Here is a 20,397-nt window from a genome sequence, read left to right on the forward strand (position 1 = left end):
GTTGTTTGTAGAGATAGCCACATTGCTATTTGAAAAAAGTCTTCCAAAATGCCCTACGTTGCAGTCAGGTTCTCTCTCACATTTCGCATGGAGGCTCGGAGAGAAGAAGAGTACTGAGGAAGATTTGGGGGCCAAGGCACAAGTCTATGTTTATTCATTACATAGGTAAACATACAGATGTGCGAGATTATGACGCGCATTGTATCATTTCAACCTCCTTTCACCCAAAAAGCTGACCTGTTCGGGAAGACATTCCGATGCAACTTGCCGATCAATGGTCGGGAAAGGAAGACTTTTGATTCGACCGGGTAGCACCCAGCTCCCTGCCTCACCCTCTTCCTTCCGGCCAGTCCAGCCCTTACGAATCCAGTGCTGACCGACCCGATGGACGCCTTTCTCAGCGTCTGAGATCTTTACATAACCCTTTGTCGGACCTGGTACTTGTCCCTTCACGTAAACTACATTCAGCGCGGTGTCAATCCGAGCTACCAGCAAGTTCCGTACTGTGATGGGCTGATTTCCCATTCGTCCAGCCATCTTCTTTCCGGGCCATACTCGACCTGGATCCTATGAGGTCATGCAATAGTGAGTGAGAAGCGAATATTATTCGATGCTCGTAGATCACAGCTTCTCACTCACCTGATGTTGACCTGTGGATCCCGCTTTTCGATGATGCTTCGTTGATCCGTGCGAGGCGTTACCTCCACTGAAACCCCATCGTTTCATCACACCCGCAAATCCTTTACCTTTCCTGTAGAAGTAAGTCATGACGTAGCCAGATATAGTTGGCAAACCAGTGAGCTCGATAAATTACCAGAAGCGCTTATATTGGGAAAATGACCCACGAATTTGCTTTGACATCGACAAATTGGCCTGGTACAAAATGGGCCGAAGATATTTCCGTACCTGGTTGACCCAAAAATATCACCACAAGCCCCGGTGAGCTCAATAATTCAGATCGAAAAACTAATGGCAATCCTAAGAGGGGCCAGTGAGGAACATGATATAGCTTACCGACTGGTACTAATGAGGTCTCATCTGTCACCTGAAATTCAGCCACTCGATGCTTAGGGTTAACTCCTGCATGCTCGAACCACTTCCTCTGCGAGCTATTTAAATTATTCCGAGTATTCCGATTTGAGCATCCAACCTGGACAGCACAGTAACTGTCTCGGGCGTGATATTTATGACCAATCACTTGAACATCTTCGAGCTATCAATATAATCTATCCTATCAGCAAAATAGATCTTGTACTGATCCGGTAGAATCCAGAGACTTACCTCTAGCACTGTCACCGGTACACGAACTCCATCTGCGTCCCAAAAGCTTGTCATACCGCGCTTTCGAGCTATAACTCCTGTTCTTCGAATCCCGGGTGTCCATTTAGGAAGTACTAATTCCGAACTCTGTGAAGGTTCGGCGGCCGTTTCGGTTTGAGTGTTGGAATTGGCAGATGATGCCGATATCGAAAATGATCGGAAAAGATTGAATAAAGAACTAGCGTTCGTTGGGCCCAAGGAATGCAGAGATAGACGACATCGTTGAAGGGAAGTCATAGTCGAAGGTCAAGGTGAATGAGGTTTTCGACACCAAATGGGCCAGGACTTGAATCTTTGGGATGAATGTACATGAAAAAAATCGGTACTACTGAGTATAGCCGGGTCGGGCTCGGACCACCCGCTGGCCGACTGTGATGACCGATGTATTTTACATACATATGTTACTGTACAAGTATTGCTTCACAAAATTGAGTTATGAGCTGTTGCAACAGGTGCAGCTTGTATCCATTTGATTGATGATTTATTTTCTTTGCCCAGGAGAAAAAGTCATGGGAACCAAACAAAGCGTGTTAGCGGAGCAAAGAGTTTGATGAGAGGTTTGTATGAGTTTTTTTACTGAAAGAAGGAAAGATGTGAAATAGTACATCATGACATGCATTACTATGTACTAGATCTGAAGAGGTAAAATTTGAAGGGACATTGCCTCAATAAGAATAGATCATATATCTCCAAAGTCAAGTAGAAGGAACATGGAATTGATGAAGTCAAGAATACTTCCAAAAGTTTTTCAAAAGACCCTGATATCATGAAGACATCACTTCCAATAAAATGCCATTCTGTGGAGGGCCATAATGATACAGGACATTTTGGCTCCATATCTTCCTGGATACTCTTGTTTGAGTACATCCTAGATTCCCAGATCCAAGCCAACAATGATGGCCATTTACATAGTATCACTAGTCCATTTGATCTAACCAAGGATGAGAAAGAAAAGAAAAAAGGGTTGACTGTGAAAAAAATGTACAATTTATGGCACCACTCAATGGAAGATCATGAAACAAAAAGTCTGAGCAGTAGCTGACTCTCAGGTTTTAATACTTATAGGCATCAATAACTGAAACAGTAGTTCTGGAAAAGGGACATTCTTTTCAATGGTATTTGATAATTGATTACCTACCTTAACTAGCACAGATGTCACTTGCCTGTGTGTCATGATGAAGCCTATCTGAATCTCAAGTGCTCTCTAACAGTTCCTTCCTGGCCTCAAAGTGAGTGATGATTCCTGATCTACGCAAATAATATTTTGTCAAGCCCTATCAAGCCCCTTTGAGGATATCAGTCATGACGCTCTGCTTACTAATTTGCTCTGTCAGCTAACTTTTGCTTCAAAGCTATTTCTTATGGCAGGTCGTTTTCTGTTTCTTAGATTTCTCAAACTCTGTGTGTCTAGTAGTACAACTCTAACCCCTCAAATGTCATCATCATTCACGTCATTGCCACTTTATCACTCACCACATAGATTCCACAACGCTCGCGGGGCAAACATGCAGATCATCTCAATGTGCCGCGAGCTAAACTGTTCTGTAATACGACCGTTATGCCGAACCCACACGATATATAGTTTACCTCCACGGCCCTGGCCAGACACGACTGGGGCACGGTAGTCCTATTTTTTTATTGCATGGCTTGAAGTGTTGTTGCCCCAGCTCCCGGCTCCATCCCTCTATGTGGCTGGATCCGAGAAGCTGAGCTTTTGCTCCAACAGGTTTGAAGTTGCAATCACCTAGGTCACTTGTAGAGCTGTCAATGATCTGGTATGTATCAGGTGAGATAAATGATTAGAAAGCGTAAGTTAAATCATACACCGTGACCCATTAAGTAAAACTTAGATGATATGTGAAAAGTTGAAGTGATGATGTCATCGAGTTATGGTCAGAATGGTCAACGGGTCAAGAGAGGAATTTATAAAGCAACCCATTTCATCGAGACTTGTTATCCCAATACTTCATCCATCCATCATCCCAGTTTTTGACTTCCTAAAGAACCTCTGCTCGTCTTATCATCATGTATTCAACCACTCAATTCTCATCCTCGGATAATTATCATAAACTCATTACACCCATTCTACCTACTTTCAAGAAACCTAACTTGGACTTGAAAACCTTTAACTCCATCTCACTTGCTGAATTCCATCCTCTCAATAATCCTAATTATCCCATTGCAATCTTGGCGGGATCTGAAACCCAATCCATGAAACAGGATGTCATCACTTGGAACGAGGTAGGGAGTGCGATGGTTGGAGTTGCCCATAAGCTACGTCACACCCTCGAGAGCTCTCCAGCTAAAGAGCCTGCAGTAATTGGTCTCATCGGGCACAAGGACCCATTGACATACTACGCCATTCTTTTGACCATCATCAGGACAGGATCCATCGTCAGTCTATCATTTTTAGCGCAAGAAAATCCTTTTTTTGCCGATCAAACTTTCACCATCTGTTTTCTGCGTTAACACTTTGCCTTGATTCTTTTGACTTAGCCTTTGCTAATCTCACCCAGGAACTCGATTGATGGAATCGTTCATCTGATCCAAGCAAGCGGCTGTAAACATATTTATGTCGAATTTGACCCTGATGTCAAAGCCTCTGATTTCCCAAATATGTCAATTTCAGAGAAGCTCAGTCGTGATCAAATAGCGGATATAGAACGAGAATTACCAAAATCTCACTCTCTCAACCTACTTGGCTTTCCAAATGCATTCGAACTTTTCCCTCGCTTGATCAAAGGTTCTCCATATGAATTCAATCACGACTTACCACATCAACTCGCGCAAATCCCCAAACCAAGTCAATCTGAATTTGCTCCTGTTATGATCTTACATTCTTCAGGCTCAACTGGCATACCAAAATTAATCCCTCTCAATAGAATCACTTTTCAATGTTTCTTACGCTCATCTGATTTTGGACAATTCTCTTGGACGGGAGAATTGATTTCAGCAATGGCACTTCCACCGTACCATGCATTAGGAGTTCAAACATGTTTTAACGTTTGTCTTTCAAGTGGCCTTGTATGTGCTTTCTTTCGTCCTGAGCTTGACCAGAACAAGCGTTGCGTGGTGAGGACACCGAACCCAGTGTCGATTATGGAAGCCATGCGATTACTGGGTTGTACTCTAGTAGTCCTGAGCCCTCTCACAATCGCTGTGAGCCAATTTTACTGTCACCTTTGGCCTGGTATATTCTTGCTCTGTGTGGTTTTGACACGTCTCGACTTATTATAGGAATACTCTAAAGAGCCAGAGAGTATCGAGTTTTTAAAAGGTGTTAAACGCATCGCTTACGGCGGCGCACCCTTATCTGTCAACATTGGGAATTTACTTCAACAGAATGGTGTCAAGATCAGTTCTTTGTATGGCATGTGAGTCATTATTTTTGGTATTTAAGCACCTTCAAATCTTGAAGCTCATTCTCCTGGATCTAGCACCGAAGTAGGGATAGTCTCGGTTTGCCTACCTGATCCTTGCTACGGAGCGGATTGGGAATACTTCGAGATATCGCCACAAATCAAGGCTCAACTGGAGCCACATGAGAACGGATTGTATGAGCTGGTGATAAATGTGGGCCACATTTTACAACATTGTTATGAACATCAAAGCTTGAATTGAATGATATTTCTCGTAATCGTATAGGCTACCGACCAACATAGGTGCTCTTTGGGGTTCGAAAAAGAATTCGGACCACAAACTTATCATACATCTGATCTTTTGGAAAAACATCCAACCCGTTCTATGTATCGCCTCGTGGGTAGACTTGATGATCAGATCACTCTGTCTAATTCGGAAAAAATAAACCCGTGAGCCTCCTTGTTCCTTCAAACACTACTCGACGATTTTCTTGATGGTGGCCTTTGTCATCAGAATCCCATCAGAAACAACCATCCGATCCAATCACGCGATCAACGGTGTATTGTTATTCGGGCGTGGAAAGCCTCAAATTGGTGTCGTCATTGAACCGCACGAGAAATATGCTGTGGACGTAAATGACCGTTCCGCCGTTGAGCGCTACATCGACTTAATCTGGTATGTCGTGCTTTCCATGCGATACTAGTGCTCGTACGAGCATACCTCCTTTACTTATGATTATTATTTTCAAAGGCCCTCAATTGAAGAAGCAAACAAGCTTGCACCTGCGCATGGTAGAATAACGCGAAATATGATCCTTGTCATTGATCCGCGATCCAAATCAATTCCTAAGAACTCCAAAGGATTAGTGTCACGACCTAAAACTTTACAGCTTCTAGCCGAAGAAATTGAAGCGATTTATCAACAAGAGCCTGATGATGATACTGTCTCTGGATTGCGGCTCCTTGATTCTTCTGGGAAACCTTCGGAATCCTCAGTCACATTGAGTATCAAGAGCATTATTCAAACCGTTCTCAAGCGGGAGGTCAAAGTGAATGATGACCTATTTCTCGATCAAGGCTGCGATAGGTTAGCGAATTTCTTTTTGAACGAGATCATCATGTCAAGTCACCATGAACTCATTACATTTTTCTACTCAGTGTCCATATCACCTCTATCCGATCAAAGACTTCGCATCTGATCAAGGCCAACACCGAGAAACAGATCAAAATTCCAACGAACGTAGTGTATCAATACCCATCAATCGAAAAAATGACCAGATGGCTCATGGGCGTCTTGTCTGAAGACGAAGGAGGTAACCATAAGAAGGGAGATGGACTTGACCCGTGTCTACAACTCAAAGCCATGATCAAAAAGTATCTACCTCTCCAAGTATAAAACTTCTTCGTGAAATGATCCATTGTATTTCTATCATGACATCCACCAACGTGTAAGGTGTCATTGTGTTTTCAATACATCATAAGATATTAAACTTCCTACAATCCCAAACTTTATTGATGAGGTTTTAAGATAGCCTCTAGGTAATTTATTAAATCAATTTTTCTTGACAATTGAAGCTACATAGCGAGTCAAAAGACAGGAGGTACCCAGCCTCAAGTAAATCAGGTAGATGAACTTGCCAAATGACACCTGCAAACTTTGAAGATGTGCCCATGTGCGACCTGTGAAATTTGATAAGATTGGAGCTATGGGTATAATTTGGCAGGGTCAAAGCAAAAAAATGCGCATTTGATTCGAAGCAAGCAATGTTCCAAGAAGAAAATGAGTGTCATAAGTCCAACATATGTTGAAGAGTCAATCAAACAGAGGATAATCTCTCCGGGAGCGCACTCTGGACAGCACTATTTGGCGCCCGGTTCTTCCGACCCGACGTCCGGTTCTCGGATAGCTAGACCGGGCAGAACTCGTTTGACGCCGATTTGAATTGAAACCGGTTTTAAACCGGGCTTGAGCCATTCTTGATCCACCGGCCTTGAACGATACATGAATGGATTGTTATTTTCTTTCCCACATCATGAAGTTCTTTCTAGACTTATACCATACACCTAGATAACCGATAGGTTACTGATTCGACTTGAGATGTGAAGAATATAAGATATCCAAAAATCGAGTGACAATGATTAAAATAAACAAATCAAAGTCTAAGCTAAGGATAATGACAGATATGCTTTTTTGGTTTCATTTGTTCAGTTAATTGAAGAGATAATTAGTGAAATATCTGATGATAATTAGTGTGATATCTGATGAGCTTTTGTGGCCAGGGGTCACAATGGCTGTCCAAGATGAAACAGATAGGCAAGAACAATGTGGTGTGTGATCATGGTGTAGTGGTATCTGTTCTCATCTGTGATCCATGGGCCCTGGGTTCAATTCCTGGGTGTGAGCCATAGGTGGGTGCTGGTGTGTATGGCGAGCACTCGTGCTACTGTTGACTGGTATCCAGTCTTGACAAAGAGCTCTCACACAATTTTTGATGTCAAATACATTGTTCCTGGGTGGGCAACACCTGTCAATCAAACTGTGACAGTGGGTACCAGCCATGCAACAGCTTTGAAAATTCTGTGCAACAGTGCAGTGACTTTATTAAGGGTGCGTTCACTTAAGGAATTTCTGACCAGAAATCACATTCTGTAAATTTTTTAATGCAAAAATGAAACATACACCACCAAATAGACACTTTAAATTTTACAGAATGTGATTTCTCACCAGAGATTGCTTAAGTGAACGCGCCCTAAGAATGCTTAATGCCTCACTCTGGAGCACCCATCACGGCTACTTGAGGGTCTGGAGCTTCTTCAACATGCCAACATGCTCAAATGGGCTTGAATATTGGCAAATAAGCAATCTGAGAGTTGTAAATCAGGGAATGTGCCAAAACTCCAAGCCTTGTAAATAAAACAGTTTCATTCCCAATTGTTCTTGCAATAAATCATCTTGAGTACACTCCAGATTTTATAATGTTATCATTTTGTACATGCTCCAAGTGTATTGAACATCCCTGGGTCAACTCCACTGGTAAGACTCAAATGGGGAAATATCAAAGCCGCTCAACCAGGAACCAATATGTCCAAAATGACAATGAGCACCTTCAAGAAGAGGCCAAGCACCTCTGAAACATTCAAAGACCATCAGTGCAGACCAAACCAACACTCTCATCAGATGGTGAAAGTGACTCAAACACAAGTGAGGCCAGCAAAGGGGTGCTGTCATTTGGAGCTTATATACATCAGTGGAAACTCACTATCCATAGATTAACCTCCAAAGTTGTTGATTGTCTTTTATATCAGGTGTTGTATTTGTCTTTATTGCTTGGCTTCATCTTCATTGCAATGTTAGCGTTAAAAACTGCCGCATTGCACAAGATCACCACCTCAAGATCATCTGTGTCCAAGGACAACTTGGAACCTGAGGCTGCAGGCTGATTCTTTTGCACGTCAGGGTCAAAATCAGCATCCTCATCAGCATCCTCATCAGCATCCTCATCAGATCTCACCTTTTCATCTTCAAATTTGCCTTCCTCAAAATAATCAGCCTCCAAATCCTCCATGTCTACAGGTGCTGTCAAATCAATGTCTCAAGAGCCTTTGGATTGAGCATCATCATCACCACCATTGGACTATTCATCAGAGGAGTCTGGGGGTGAATCAGCAGATGGGATGTGGTAAGGAGCTGATCATCAATTTCTGATGTGTGTCAAGTTCTTTTGTAGAATTCAGCCAGCATCCAGAGCGCATCCATGAGGGGGACAAGTAAACATTGATGGACCTGGAACTTTAGGGACTCTTCACATGTGAAAAAGGTCAAATTCTTTGGAAACAGCTTTAGCTTTCTCAATCCACACAAAAAATGAACTTTGTGGCATTTTTGGATCAATAAGAAAGTCTCTTGATGATGTGGAAAGGGAGCCTAGGATGCTTCTTGTCATTGCTGTGAGCAGCCACATCTTTCAAGAATCTTTGGTCACACTAAGGATAGTTGTTGAGGAAAGCATGGCACGAGCCAAGACTTTGAATGTAAAAAGACATGAAGCAGGAAGTGAGAAGTGCACAATGAACAAGAAAAAATTGTCAATACCTACACATTCTTGATCTTTTTGGTTAGTCTTTTGTTCTTGATCTGCCTTTACTTTCCCAGCTGCCTTTTGCACCTATTAGAATTGGCCAGGCAAGTAGTGATGTACACAATGGTAGTAAATCATGATTAAATGGGGCAAATTGTTGATGTACTGCATATCCATGTTGGCATTGTCAAAGGCAGAAGTAGCAGTTAGCTGGCAAAAGGCTGATATTGCACTGAATTGACAAGCACAATTGAGAAGGGAATTGGTTGCTTTGGTCAAGTCAGGTCCCCAGTATCAAAGACCCAGCTTAGCAAGGATGGCATGGATGAACATGATGTGAATTTTCTGGAGATTGAAAAGGGAATTTGCTTCATAAGGCTTCATAAGAAATATATCCTGAAATTTCACTGAGACAATTAATTTAAAAATGGTGAGGAGAGCTCATACTTAAGTACTTGATACATGACTGGGGAGATATACCTTCTGTATATCAACTGTTACAACTTGGAGAAGAGGATATAGGAAGAATGATATGATGAAAAATGAAATTGAACTACAGCTGATTGGCATATGCAGTCCACATAGCTCTGGATGAAGTCTGACATATTTTGTATGTACACTGTTTCTTCAAATTAAGACCCTTCTGTTCTTTCCCAAACCTTGCACATTCCACAGAACACACTTGAGCTAGTGTCTGTATGTGATTCTGGATGCCACATCAACAAATAGTCTAATACAATGATGGAGGTGTCAACATACTTATCAAACCTCCTGACACTTATAGAATCCATCTGACAAGCTTTTTCCAAATCATTTTCTCCCAGACCTCAAGTTCCTTCAAGAACTCAGAGCCTCAAACTATGGTAAGAGTTTTCTTATATTGGGTAGTCTTGAATGTTGTGATACAGAAGGTCAAGGACTTCTGGTATTAGAGTCTGCTACAAATTCAAGAACAAATCATCTGATGCAGTCACAATACATTGAGTTTGGAGATTGACAAAGTAGTTCTCATATCCAGGGATCTCTAAATGTAAACACATACAATCAGACTCATGAGGAGTGCATCAATCAGGTAAGAAGAGCACATCATCTTGAGAACTGAAAAGAAAAATGTCAGAGGCTGAATTTTTCTCCAACCAGATTCATTCAGACTCACCCCAAAACTTTTTCTTGAAAGTAGGAATTCAAACTTGGGTCTTGAGACTCAAATTCCTGACAGAACACCAGATCATGAACGGAAAAAGACTTTCAATAGTTGTACTGGTGTTCCAACACCAGAGCTTTATGTACCAGTTGAACAAACTCCAACACATCCCATGATAGCCAATCTGACATGCATCTCATATTTGACTCAGGGTTTGATATGCAAACATACCCTATTCCCTCTGCAGGCTCCAGGGGACGTCTCTGTGATACTGATTTGTGGGGCTTATGTTAGGTAGATCTTGCCCCCATGCTTGATGCTAGAACTAGCAATGCATGGAATCATCTTACAATCAACTCTTATCCAGTCCCCTTGGCATTGTATGTCAGATGTCTATAAATCCCAGCTGATTCCACTCAAATAAGAACCTACCAGCATATAAGCAGTCTTCAGGAAATAAATCTCAGCCTTCCATTTGATTGAATGATAGAAAGCACATCACACTCATTTATAATGTCAGGTAGGTAAAATGAGACCTCTTTTGATTAAGATTGCAAGAAGTTGAATTAACATTTTTCTTAATCAATCTCTCACCACACACACCTCTCTCTACTGATCAAAGCACTATCATCACCATACAGTTGACTTTGTCAAAACCAATACTCAAAAAAATGGAGGTAAATGTTAGGACTGCTCTCGGGGTTTGGTTCTGACGGAGGGTTAAGGAGTCTTCCGTATATCTATCCTAGTAATGCAAATTGTCGGATGAAGAAGAAAGAGAGGCTCTCGCCGTACAACGTGGACTACACTATGAGGTATCTGTGATATGTAGCATCGGGCCTTTCACATCCTGTTACATGCTGTATAGGATCATAACAGTATCCCCCCTTTTACGCCCAAACTCCCTCTTGCGAGTTCTGCGTCCTTTCCATGGGTAGCATTAAAAAACCCAGTGGGAAAAAGCTTACCCTCTCACCCTTCTCCGTGTCCTTTTATGTCTACTTGATGCGTCTGGAAACTTCTTGTTGAATTCATTTACTAAATCATTACTATTTTTTAAATTAATTTCAGGTTCCCATGAATTGTGTTCCGTGCTGAATCCTTTCCAAGCTACTAAATATTCCTTCTTCTTGTATCTTTTGCGACAGTCTAAGATTTCAGATACTTCCCATTCCTCATTGTCATTGATTGTGATTGCTGAAGGTTCTGTTTGCCGTCTTTCATCAATTGTGTCTTGAGTGTGCTTCTTCAGTAAAGATACGTGAAATACCGGGTGTACGCCCTTCATGCTGATCTTATACGCTGATCTTGATATTTTTTGAATGATGTTGAACGGGCCAAGCCATTTGTGATCTAATTTTGGGCTTGGTCGCGTAGTTGAGATATTTTTTCTGTTAAGCCATACTTGATCTCCCACTTGCCAGTCGGGTGTTGGCCGTACGTTCTTGTCGAAATGGTACTTCATGTCCTCCTGTGCTATGTTCAAACATTCAGTCAGTTCTTCTTGTACATCATGTAGAGTTTTAAGCCGTGCTTCGACTATTGGTAGACATTGTTCTCTTGACGGTACTCCACTGAAACAAGGTTCGTAACCGTAGTTTGCCTTGAATGGCGAGACTCCTGTTGATGCGTGATCCCTGTTATTATACGCAAACTCGGCGATCGGTAGTAATGTGTCCCAATTGTCCTGTTTATAACACACAAAGTGTCGCAGGTATTGTTCAATTACCTTATTGACAATTTCCGTTTGCCCATCTGTGCGTGGGTGATACGCGGTTGAGAGATGTAATCGGATGCCTAGTTGTTTGTCTAGTTCTTGTGTAACCTGTGAAACAAATATACTACCTCTATCCGAAATGATCGTCTTAGGTGTGCCGTGGAGTTTCCATACGTGTTTGATCATCAGGTCGGCTAATTGATCCGAGGTCATAGTTTCTCTGCACGGAATGAAATGGCCCATTTTTGTTAGTCTGTCAACAACCGTCAGGATGCTATCATTGCCGTTTGACAGAGGTAAACTGGTAATCATGTCATAACTTATGTCGGTCCAGGGTCCCGCCGGTATCGGTAGTGGCTCTAGTGTGCCAAATGGCTTCTTCGTGCTGGTCTTCATCCTCAGGCATGAGTCGCACCCGTCGACGTATTGGTTAACGTATGCTTTCAGCGAAGGCCATTGGAAGCTTCAACGCACTAATCCGAGAGTCTTGGCCCTTCCCGGGTGTCCTGCTATCAAACTGTCATGTCGACTCTTCAGTATGTGGTGCTTGATGTAATCATCGTCTGGTACCTCTATCCGGCCTTGATTATACAATACCCCGTCCTTCGCTTTGAATTTGTTCGTCAGCTCGTGGAATTTGGCCGATATGGGGTTTTCGACAGCTTGAATTGTATCTTGCAGTCTTGAGCTCTTAAGTGTCGCTGTGCGTATCAGGTTAATGATCTCAGTATCATTCAAAATGGATTCTTCAGTGTCCGTCTCCGTGATTCCTAGTATGTCAACCTCGAACCAGTGGTCAGCATCTTCCAATTCAACCTCTTCGTCATCAAAAAACGCTTCAATGCATGCAAGTTCTGGTGGGAATGTGTCTTCACCGATGTTTTCTGGTCGTAGCATCTGACCGAAAGTCAGCTTCTCTTTCTCACTTGGTGCTAAGTCAGGCCTTCGAGATAAAGCATCAGGTTTGGTTGCTTGCCGGCCGGGTCGGAACTTGATTTGGAAGTCAAAACAGCCCAGTGTTTCCGCCCAACGGGCTTGCCTCCTAGCTAGCTGCTTCGTGGTCATGAATGTCTCGAGGTTGCGGTGGTCGGTGTACACAATGACGTCTAGCCGGTGTGGGTTGCCTTCCAGGTAGTGGCGCCATTCTTTGAAAGAAGCTACAATCGCCAGCAGCTCTTTATCGAAGATCTCGTAGTTGCGTTCAGCTTGAACCAGAGATCGTGATAAATACACTACCGGGTGCATCTCACCGTCCTCCTTACATACTTGTGATAGTACCGCTCCCAAGGCAAAATCAGAACAGTCACATTCGAGTACGAAGGGTTTGTACGGGTCCGCGATCTTCAGTATAGGGGCGGATGTAAATGCAGTCTTTAGAGTGTTGAATGCTGCCTCACATTTAGTGCTCCATACGTACGGGGTCTTGTCACACGTCAGTTCATGTAGGGGTCTAGTTGTTCTGGAAAACTGGTTGATGAATCTTTGATAGAAGTTTGAAAAGCCTATGAATCGCTGCAGTTCTGATACATTCTTGGGTGCAGGCCATTCTGCTACTGCTTTCACTTTAGCCGGGTCCATCTTGATTTTGTTCTTTGAGATTATCAGGCCTAAATATTCGACTTCGGGTTTAGAAAATTCGCACTTCTCAGGTTTAAGCCAGAGTTGATGCTTTTCGAAGATGTCGAGTATCTTGTTAACCACTTCTTCATGTATTACACCATCCTTTGTATAGATCATAGTGTCGTCTAAAAACACCGCCGCGTCCTTCCCGATATGAGCAAGAAGGATGTCCTGCATGAAGTATTGGAAATACCCCGGTGCGCCTGTGGGTCCGAACGGCATTGTCAGTGGTGCGAACTGGCCTGCTTTACATATGAAAGCTAGTTTGTCTTTGTCGCCTCCAGCAACTCGTAAGATCCCGTATGCATTACGCATATCTAATTTAGTGAATTTGTCGGCGTCTAGAAGGCTATCCACGAGGTCCATAGTAAGAGGCAGGGGATATCTATTATTGACGGTTAATGCATTGAGTTTCCAATAATCGAAACACGGTCTTAAATTACCGTCCTTTTTTCCCGTGAATAAGACCGGAGCGGCCCAAGGAGATGTTGTTCGGCGTATTGTACCGCTAGCCAGTCCTGCATTCACCATCTCGTCCAAAGCTTGGCTTTCCGCTGGTGATAATGGGATTATGCGACTGGCTTGGGGTCGTGCACCTTCAATGAGATCAACTTTAAAATCGTACTTGCGCCTTGGTGGTAATCGCTGAGCCTTTGATTTCATAAACATATGTAGGTGTCGATGGTAGCAAGATGGTACCATTTTTTCCAAGGGTATAGTTGGAGCTTTCAGTTTCTCGTCGGCTGCTATTCGGGCTGACGTCGACCAAGATGCTCTGGCTGCTGATATCTCGAGAGGGCTGCTAGCATTCAAGGGAGACAAAAGCTTGCTAGCTGTTTCAAAGACGGGGTAGATGGGACGGGTATCGAACTCACATTGCGGGGGCTTGGATGTATTCAATAAGATACTCGCCCCCTCGTCATAGTTCCTAGCGTGCCCTGTGGGCTCCATTGGGCTTCCAGGGTTATGTTGCGGACTTGACAAAGCTGTTGCGACAGCTGCAATGTGGTCCTTCTTGTTGGGTTCCGGGTTCGTGTCGTGTACGTGTGTCGGGATGGTGTTGTTCAAAAATGTTTTGGTGTCTGTCTGTAATTTTAGAGGAGGTACAAGCTTGCCAGTCTCTTCTAAGGAATCACGGATTATAGAATCAATATCAAACTCACTCTGCGGGGATGTTAATGCATCATTTTGAATGCGCATCCCCTCGTCACGATTCTTAGCGTCCCTCCCAAGTTCCACGTTAGGGTCCATAGAGGGTTTTGTCAGATCGGACGACTCCAAAGCCACGGAGGCAATTGATGTTCTTTCAGATTGAATCGTGCCGTTTGTCCAGTCGATGGTGTGGTGATTCTCGCGTATCCATGGGATACCTAAGATGCCGTCGTAAGTATTCTTGATGTCAATGATAATGAATTTGGTCCGGTGATTGTCATTCTTGATGATGAGGTCTACTTCATGAGTTGAGCTGGTTGCTGAACCATCAAAGCCTGTAACAGCTCGTGAAGTCTGGGTTGCGTGGGGAAGAAGGTTTGCTTTCCGAGCATATTCTTCGCCTAAGACATTATGAGTGGCTCCTGAGTCAATTAAGAGACGAGCAGGGGGTGAGTCAATTGGTGTGGCACGGGTTATTTGGGGCAATGAGAATGGGACTGAGTAAAACAAGCGTGGATCACGTGAATTGCATTTTACAACAGTGCTAGCCCCTAAATCAATTGCATCTAAAATAACCTCTTTGCTCAAGCTAGGCACGACCTTCAGGCTTGAGCGCCTCCATTTTTTGAATTATCAGATCTACTACTCCCTTCACCTCTATCCTCTTTATCCTCTCCTTTCCCATTCAAAGCTGCCAACTTCACTTCTAATTCTGCTATCTTAGCTTTATAACTATTCCTTCCCTTCCCTTGACTATCTGATTTGCGGTTAGGGCAGTATGTAGATATGTGACCTTGTCCGTTGCATCTGAAACAGTGTCCTGTGCGTAATCGTTTGGTACGTTCTTCTTCGGATAGTCTGGTGAATGATGCTGATATGTCCATTGCGTTAGGGTCGCGGATTACAGGAGCTGAAGCTGTGGACGTGTCAGGTACACCGTGGATCTTGTTGTCTAATTTAATGGCTAAGTTAGAGATTTGTTCAATGCTTGTGAACTCTTCTTGACACATAACCATCGCCACCCTAATTTCACGTTTCAAGCCTTGTTCATATTGACTGATCAACGTAGGGGTCTCCCAACCAGTACTAGCCGCATGCAGATTGAAATCATGGGTATAAGCTGCTACCGTTGATTTCTGAGTGAGAGCTCGGATTGCTTTTTCAGCTTTGGATTTCTTCTCGGTGTCAAAAAACATTGCTTTGAAGTTGCGAACAAGTCGTTCATAGGTGACATTGTGGGCAGTTGACGAGTCAAACAGTTCGTTCGTGAGTGGTTGAGCCCACGCGCTAGCAGTACCCGTGAGGTAAGATAGGGTGAAAACTACCTTAGCGCGATCATCCGGAAAAAGGTATGGATGGGCCATCATGTACAATTGTACCTGGCTGGCGAAGACTTCAGCCGGACCACCACGAGTGCCACTGAATTTATCAGGTGCTGAGACTTTTGGTCCCTTCAGGACAGGGGGATGTTCAGGTCGCACGGTATCGACGGCAGGGTTGTTTCCGCCGTTAGACGCCACCGATTGGGAGGCTATCATAGCCTCTAAAAGCTCTTCGGCTTGTCTGCCTCTAGCTTTGGCCTGTTCATGAAGTTGTCGCTCTTCGTTCAACGAGGTCTGTAAGTTTGCGATTTGTCGTTGTATTTCTTCCATGATGTCTGAGTTCGAATCACTCAAATGCGGGGTAGTAGAAGTATCGAGAGGGTTTGATCTTCCTTCAACTACGGATGTGTATGATTCGCTGTCTGACTCGACGTCGTCGGCGGGGGTTCTGTATGAGGGAGACGTGGTAATAGGATTCCGAGGGGTTCGATGCAGGTCTGTTGAGTATCTTGAGGTTTAGTAGAAATAAGGTTACGGCTGAATCTAATTGGTGAACCTTGATTATTGAGATGGGGATTAACCGGATCTGAGTTTGGGGTTCTGGGTTCTTCGAGAAAATCTGATATCGTGGGTTCTAGTCTAGAGTTGATTCCTTAACGCTTGTCGATTTGGATCCGACAATATGTTAGGACTGCTCTTGGGGTTTGGTTCTGACGGAGGGTTAAGGAGTCTTCCGTATATCTATCCTAGTAATGCAAATTGTCGGATGAAGAAGAAAGAGAGGCTCTCGCCGTACAACGTGGACTACACTATGAGGTATCTGTGATATGTAGCATCGGGCCTTTCACATCCTGTTACATGCTGTATAGGATCATAACAGTAAAGCTATTGGTTTTGACCAAGTGTCTGTTCAGATCTCTGTCAAAACCGATAGAAATTGCATTGCAGACAAATTATTGGTTATGAAAGAGAAACATATCTACAATTTATATCACAAAGTATCTTTAGAGAAGACATCTTTGAGGCTTTGCTGCTTGGCAGCTTTGAAACGGACTAAGAGACAATGTCTTACAGAGGCACTAATGGTGTGTTCAAACCCTTTGATTTCATCACTTGGATCTTAACCAAGATATCCTAACATAATTTCTGAGGCTTTGAGGAAGGCTTTGTGAGTTGGTCAAGGTGGCAGTGGTGTGATTTCAACTTCATTGTTTTCTTTCATAACCTCTTGTATACTTTCAAAAATCTCTTTGGGTGTCCATTCTTCTAAGACACCTGAATGTTCACCAACTGGCATGAGGAGGTCAGAGATCAACATTCGATTTGGTTTATGGACAATATTCAAACTTTCAAGACTGTACAAGTTGGATTTTGTAGTGACTCTAGCTTCTTCATCAATGATTGGAACCAAATTTAGATCATGAGGATTGAAATTATCATCTTGATTCATGACTGATCCGTCTGGATCTCAATCAGAAAGAATACCAGACTTTCTCCAGCAGTTTGTGATTGTTGTGTTGGAGACCCTAAACCAGGCCTCAGAAGCAAGTTTCATTGCATGCAGTTGATGACTCTTGTAGATCTCAACATATTGAGATTTTGCGCTTGTAACAATCAATCACATAATTGATAAATTCAGATTGATAGTAGCACTTGAGATTGGCAATAATTCCTGCATTGAGTGGTTGGACGTGAGATGTAAGATTTGGGGCAAAGAATTCCAGACAGATGTTTGTGAAAGGTCTGTCTGGGTTGACTGAGTGACCAGAAAAGTTGTCAAGAAAAAGTAAAATCTTGTGGTCCTTCAATCTAAGCTCTTGGTACCATTATTTGATCCACTTGCAAGAAAGTCCTGTCTGCATCCAGGCTTTTGTGTTGTTTTAATAGTAAAAGCCAAGTTGCTCACCTGTCTTTCCTTGAAAGCAGACAGGCTTATGAGGGTTTGGCTGCAAAACTTCCGTACAGTTCCGTTTTTCTGGGAATAAAGTTGAAAAACTTCATTCACTTAGAATGAGCTTCATGGTCACACTTTTGTTCAAGATGCAAAGGCCGTAGAATCACTATTTGCTTTCACCGTCACTGGACTTGGCTGGTCAGCCTTGAGGAGTAGGACCTCCAACATGGCCTTCTCCTGCTTGTCAAACTCAATGGCGGCACAGGATACATCTCCAATTTGTTTGATGTGCTCCACTAACCTCGACTCATCAACAAGGTTTGCTGTTATATCCATGAATTGCTTGTCAGCTTTGGTGAGTCTCTTTTCTGAGCTGAGCAGCTCTTTCAAAGGTTTTAAGTGAGCATTGTTCTTGGTTTGTAAGGTTTCAAATCCTTTTTCAATGTGACAAATATTGAATTTGGAAAGATCCCTGGGAAGCATTTTATCAGAATTGATGATTACAATTGCAAGGTGATGAACATTGTGTGATAAACGAGTTAAGATGTGGAACTACACCAATTGTAGAGACAAAAACATGCAAAAAACAAACAAAAGATGTACAAAAACCCAGAACCACCACTGCCAGCATAGATGCCTCGGGTTGAGAAATCCGAGGCATCATCGGAGGCAAATCCTCGGACAGACCTTGTCCGAGGTTTTTGCCCAAGGTATTTTTTTGCCCTGAGAATTACCTCGGATCAAAACCTTGGGAAGCTTCTGTCCGAGGTTGTGCATCCGAGGATACCTCGGATTACAAAATCCGAGGTAAATATGTTGGTGGTGCACAAGTCACATGACCCACTATGTTATTGGGTTTGAACTTGGGATCTTGAAAAAAAAGTATTGGTTATTGGGTTTGACAAAGGTATTGGTTATGGACTGATTTCCCTGCAAATAAAAAATATTCGACTGAAAAAGTATCAGTTTTCCGAGAGTATTGCTTTTGACACAAATTGGTTTTGAACAAGTCAACTGTATATTGAAACTGAGATGTCTAGTAGCAACACCCAAACCCCGCCGCAGCACGGCGGATTTTGGGTTCACGGAGGCAGCGGTGCAATCGACCCCAGTTTCAAGTCGACCTCACCGCATCACTACCACAGTGAGAAAAATTCTCAAGGGGACCGCGGCCCGCTTGAGACCATTGCAGCGCCCTGCAGACTGGGGTTTTTTTCACTAAATTCGAAATAAACAAATGGCCGCCAAAAAAAATCCAAGCTCGCTTTTAACGGACAAAGTGGAAGGATTCATAGCACAGAATGCATCTGAGAAATAATTTGAGAAAAGAAAATTCAAGACAGAACTTGAATTTGAGGAGGACAGAGGAGAAATTTAAGTGGAAAGGGGATTTGATTGAAGGGGTGATAGGATTGGGAGATTGCTAAAGGCCTTGTTCTATTCTATTACCAAGGATTCAACTCTGAGATAGTGCTTTGGAATCAATATTCTGATTCACATTCACTTAAAAGTTGATAAAAATTGATTGATCAAGTTGAACCACCGATTTCCACTTAAACCTTTTACAAATTCTCTGTTTTTTTGGTTCCCTTCATCTTGATTGATTTTCACCACTTTTCAATCACATCTTCAATCGATCCTTTGGTTTCATTCTTGAATGAATTCATCAAACATGTTCTTTGATCTATTGGTTAAGTACAGCCTTTGATCAATTTGTTATATATTTCTGCATTGGTCCGTTACTTTTGTTCTTGAATTGATCTGAACCTCTTCTTCAACCAAAAGATGTTATTAGTATGACATCATTGGCTTTTAAATCATCAATTGTATCAACTTTCCTCAGTATGATTCAGTCCAGTTGATTAAGTATACATCACTGATTGCCTTATATGGTTAAACAATATCTAGATAGCAGGAAAATATCATTCAACTATCTTGTTTTGCTCTTTGAGCCCAACTGGGCCCCTGGGTTCCCCCTGGGCTCCCGTCAATGGGGCAGCGGCGGGTCAGACCCCAGTAAAAACCGGGACCCGGCGCGCTTTTATCCCAGTGCCACTTCAGTAGACTGAGGGCGCGGCGGGACCCTCGCACTGCCCCAGTTTTCCGCGGTGGGGTTTGGGTGTTGCTAGCAGTCATCTTGAGATTGAAGTGTATTATTTCAACAAAATATGGATCTACTCAAATTCCTTCATGTCCTGTGAAGATAAATGTGAGAAACAAAAACATGCACATGCATTCCTTGGGATAGACCCAACACACCCGTTAGGGTTTACTATATGACTCTTGCTTATCTTCTTTACACATTGCAATCCCATTTTTTAAGCATGCAAGTAAGGGAAGCAAACTACATTCCAATGCATGATGTATTGATGTTACCAATGGGATTCTGATTGGGTTCTACATGGGGTTCAGTGTCACTCCTGATGTCTCCTATTTGCTTAGACCACATGAGCTCCAAGGCAAGATTTCCAAAAACTATGGGTGCAATCAGGACTCCGGAATGCCCCTATAAAGGGTAGTGATCTAAAGAAGTCCCTTTTTGACTTCCGCGGAGTTAAAATTCATGGGATTATACACAGCTTGCTTTGATTCTGCCCGTTTCTGCCTTCTGTTATCATTGGTTTTTGTGATCCATTCCAGCCTTTGAAAGTCTCAAGAAAGTCCAAGGATAACTTAAGACCCTCTTAAAGGTATGGGTGAAGCCAGGAACCGAATTAGCCATTTGGCAGAGGTGGGGATCCACGGAAGTCAAAAAGGGACTTTTTCAGATCACTACCCTTTATAGGGGCA

General features: G+C 42.9%; 2 protein-coding genes across 2 annotated transcripts; one reads left to right on the forward strand and one right to left on the reverse strand.

Moving 5' to 3' along the window:
* Window positions 1-126: 126 nt before the first annotated feature.
* MELLADRAFT_73188 (uncharacterized protein) lies at window positions 127-1,589 on the reverse strand (the record flags this gene model as incomplete). The annotated part of the gene is made up of 5 exons (XM_007416345.1): window positions 127-567; window positions 640-751; window positions 846-906; window positions 1,015-1,213; window positions 1,282-1,589. 5 exons carry the CDS (start codon window positions 1,555-1,557, stop codon window positions 205-207), a joined length of 1,011 nt encoding a protein of 336 aa, XP_007416407.1.
* A 1,690-nt stretch (window positions 1,590-3,279) lies between these two features.
* MELLADRAFT_79245 (uncharacterized protein) lies at window positions 3,280-6,246 on the forward strand (the record flags this gene model as incomplete). The annotated part of the gene is made up of 8 exons (XM_007416286.1): window positions 3,280-3,714; window positions 3,817-4,344; window positions 4,558-4,694; window positions 4,758-4,874; window positions 4,983-5,129; window positions 5,194-5,355; window positions 5,431-5,766; window positions 5,838-6,246. The coding sequence occupies 8 exons, from the start codon at window positions 3,346-3,348 to the stop codon at window positions 6,073-6,075; spliced, it is 2,034 nt and encodes a 677-aa protein (XP_007416348.1).
* Window positions 6,247-20,397: the final 14,151 nt, after the last annotated feature.

Source organism: Melampsora larici-populina (genome assembly GCF_000204055.1).
Source record: "Melampsora larici-populina 98AG31 unplaced genomic scaffold MELLAscaffold_59, whole genome shotgun sequence".
In the NCBI taxonomy this organism is placed as follows: domain Eukaryota; kingdom Fungi; phylum Basidiomycota; class Pucciniomycetes; order Pucciniales; family Melampsoraceae; genus Melampsora; species Melampsora laricis-populina.